Here is a 3758-nt window from a genome sequence, read left to right on the forward strand (position 1 = left end):
TAATTAATTTTATATTACAAAAAATATAACACCTGAAATATATCTTAGGACACCCGTTAGACATACCGAAATTATAAATATATATGATATGATACTAATAAAAATGAATAGCTAAACATTATTTGATATGAATCTATGATTTAATCTATCAAAAGTTAATTTTGACATATGAATTACTTTGTGACATTTTCAAGTATCAAAATTTTCCTTTAAACCTTCAAAATCAATCTTAATTTTTTCCTTTTTCCATTTCAAAGAAACGTTAACATTCTTTGACATATTTTCAATTAACTTTCCAATTAACATTGATGTGCTAATCAAGATCATTTGCAATTCATATTTCCCCCTTAATATGAGTGGCTTTGGTTATGATGAATGGATCATGTTGTAAATATAATTGGTTAATTTCATGCAATTTGCTTTCAAATTATTTATCTATACTATTAACCACTCTATACTAACTCATACATATACATTCTAAATACGTCAGTTTTACAACTCTTGGTTTAGGATTCTTAAGTACTCTTTGATCCAGCCTACCCAAGAAAATGGCCTAGGCCTCCGTCGTTTACAGGATGTCCAGGATGCTTTTGGGTGCAAGCTATGGTGGAAAATGCGCACTTCAGATGCCTTGTGGACCAGATTTATGCGTACAAAACATGTCGCAGTCACGGAGCATCTAACCACTGCTCCTGCCAGCCAGACAAGCTCAGCTGTTTGGAAGAGAATGTTGCGAGTTAGGGACTTCGTTGAGGAACATTCGCAAACCTTGATTAAGAATGGGAGTGCTTCCTTCTGGTATGACAACTGGATCGGCTCCGGTCCGTTGGGCAAGCATCGCTTGCACGTCCCCTCCCCGAACCTCTGCCTTCGGGATGTATTGCACGATAACATTTGGCACTTGGACCAAGTGAGCCTTTCCAGCGAGGAGATGTTGCGTATTCACCATTCACAGGTGCGGCTCAGTCTGGGAGCTGCTCCTAACTGCCTAATCTAGTGTCCTACTTCGCATGGGGGCTTCCAAATATCTTCTGCGTTGGAGAGCCTTCGTGATCACTCTCTCCCAATGCCTTCCCGCGTGTTGCTCTGGAATAAACGCATACCGCTGAAAGTTTCGGTATTCATGTGGAGACTGCTTAATTGCATTCTGCCTTTCCCTGACATTTTGCAGCGGTTGGGCTTTAATTTACCCTCCAAGTGCCCTTACTGCGAAAGTACTGACACACTAGCCCATTGGTTTGTGGAATGTTCTTTGGCAACCCAAGTGTGGGGAAAGCTGGAACAATTGCTAGACATCCGGGCACCTTCTCATCATGATATCATACTGAAACTTCAAGGCTGGTGGAGCAACATTTCAGGTAAATCTGCCATGGCAAAGCTGTCACACATTGTCCCTTTATTTGTCTGCTGGGAACTTTGGAAGGCACGTAATCGGGCCATTTTCGATGCTACTACGCCGTCGGCAACTCATGTTGTGCGCCAGATCCTGCGTTTGATACATTTGGTGGCCCTTGCTCACCCTCTCTCCTTGGCATGCATGGACGATGACTGGCTTCTGAAACGGGGAGTTGTTCCTTTTCTTAAAAAGGCAAAATCTATGCAAGTCCTATCTCTTGCATGGGCTTCGCCTCCTGCATCTTACGTCAAGCTCAATATTGATGGCTCTTCAAGCGGAATCCTGGAAACTCTGGCGGGGGGGGGCATTATACGCGATCAGCATGGCCACGTCCTTAGTGCTTTCTCCTCCTTTTACGGGTTTCGGACGAATATGCAAGCAGAGGCCATGGCTCTTCTTGAGGGTTTACATTTATGTATTTCCTTGGGTATGCAGTACATAAAGGTGGAACTGGATTCTCTTGTTCTACTAAATGTCATTAATGGGGAACGCAGGTGCCCCTGGCGCATTGATGAGGTGATAGCTAGGGCTCGAGTAGCCCTTCGTCAAGTTTCCTTTGAATTAACACATTGCTACAAAGAAACCAATGCTGCAGCTGATAGCCTTGCAAAACGGGCGGTTTCATCTGGTGACTCGAAGGTTTTTGATGCCCTCTCTCTTCCTATACTCACAACAGGCCTCTGTAAGCTAGACTCTAGGCAGTACCCCTACATTCGCTATGTAAGAGTGTGATCGCTCCAAACTTGTAAGGGTTTATTTCTAATAAAGCTTTGAGGGGTGGCGTCCCTCCCCCAGTTTGGGATTTTGCCCAAAAAAAAAAAGTACTCTTTGATCCACAATACTAATTTGTGTCACTTTTGTTTTGGCATTTCATGATTTTAGCATTACAACATCTTTTGCCTTTTTTGCACATAACATCCAATATAAAATAAACACAACAGGAAATCATTTTTCTCAGTAGAGGTATGTATTATGTATTTATATTTCTCATTATCTATAATATTAAAACCTTTTACTTAATGCATTAATAGGCTTTTTGTATAGTTCATTTGTTTTACCAACTTTTATGGCTTAATGACGCAACAATAGAAACAATTTTAATGGAATACTTATACAAACTAATCCAAATAAATGAAACAAAAGTTGATACGCAATCAAACCCCAAAAGAAGCCAGGATTCAATAAGAATCCCATCTAGATTCAACTAGAATCCAACCTTGAGAACACTCAAGAGCCCTAAGGTGTAAAGCCAACACAATAGTGTTAAAATTTTAATAATATTGTCAAAAGCTATAAAAATAAACCTAGGGATGCCTATTTATAGGCTACAAGTGTTCTAAATCAAAAAGAAATAAAGTACCTTAAGATTTGGCATGTCACTGATCAAAAAGGAAAGAAAATCATAAAATGAATAAAAATTAATGATGCAGCCACCGTAAGATTTGGCGCATGTCGTTGATCCATGGAGTGGATCCAAATTGGCACCTCCAAAACTAGATCCGTGCCTTGAATCTGCAAGACAGATCTTGGCTTTACAACAAATATTTTAAATATTTTATCATGATTTTAGCATTACAACATCTTTTTCTTTTTTGCACATGACATCAAATATAAAATAAACACAACAGGAAATCATTTTTCTCAGTAGAGGTATGTATTATGTATTTATATTTCTCATTATCTATACAATATTAAATCTTTTACTTAATGCATTAATAGGCTTTTTGTATAGTTCATATGTTTTACCAACTTTTATGGCTTAATGACGCAACAATAGAAACAATTTTAATGGAATACTTATACAAACTAATCCAAATAAATGAAACAAAAGTTGATACACAATCAAACCCCAAAAGAAGCCAGGATTCAATAAGAACCTCATCTAGATTCAACTAGAATCCAACCTTGAGGACACTCAAGAACCCTAAGGTGTAAAGCCAACACAATAGTGTTAAAATTTTAATAATATTGTCAAAAGCTATAAAAATAAACCTAGGGATGCCTATTTATAGGCTACAAGTGTTCTAAATCAAAAAGGAAATAAAGTACCTTAAGATTTGGCATGTCGCTGATCAAAAAGGAAAGAAAATCATTAAACAAATAAAAATTAATGATGCAGCCACCGTAAGATTTAGCATGTCGTTGATCCATGGAGTGGATCCAAATTGACACCTCCAAAACTAGATCCGTGCCTTGAATCTGCAAGACAGATCTTGGTATGGATCTAATTAGAAAACAAGTCCTAATCTCAATAGTGGATCCACTTGGCAAACCCATTTATTAGGTCTAGATTTGCTTGCAAATCAATGCAAAATAATAGCTTTAAGAATTGACTTCCTTCATTCTATTACTCAATCCAATT

General features: G+C 38.1%; 1 protein-coding gene across 1 annotated transcript; it reads left to right on the plus strand.

Moving 5' to 3' along the window:
* The first annotated feature begins 613 nt into the window (after window positions 1-613).
* On the plus strand, window positions 614-2128 carry LOC140004624 (uncharacterized). Its single transcript, XM_072044771.1, has 2 exons — window positions 614-955; window positions 1172-2128. Exons 1-2 carry the CDS (start codon window positions 614-616, stop codon window positions 2126-2128), a joined length of 1299 nt encoding a protein of 432 aa, XP_071900872.1.
* The last annotated feature ends 1630 nt before the right edge of the window (window positions 2129-3758 follow it).

The sequence above is a fragment of the Coffea arabica genome, chromosome 1c, assembly GCF_036785885.1.
Source record: "Coffea arabica cultivar ET-39 chromosome 1c, Coffea Arabica ET-39 HiFi, whole genome shotgun sequence".
Lineage (NCBI taxonomy): Eukaryota > Viridiplantae > Streptophyta > Magnoliopsida > Gentianales > Rubiaceae > Coffea > Coffea arabica.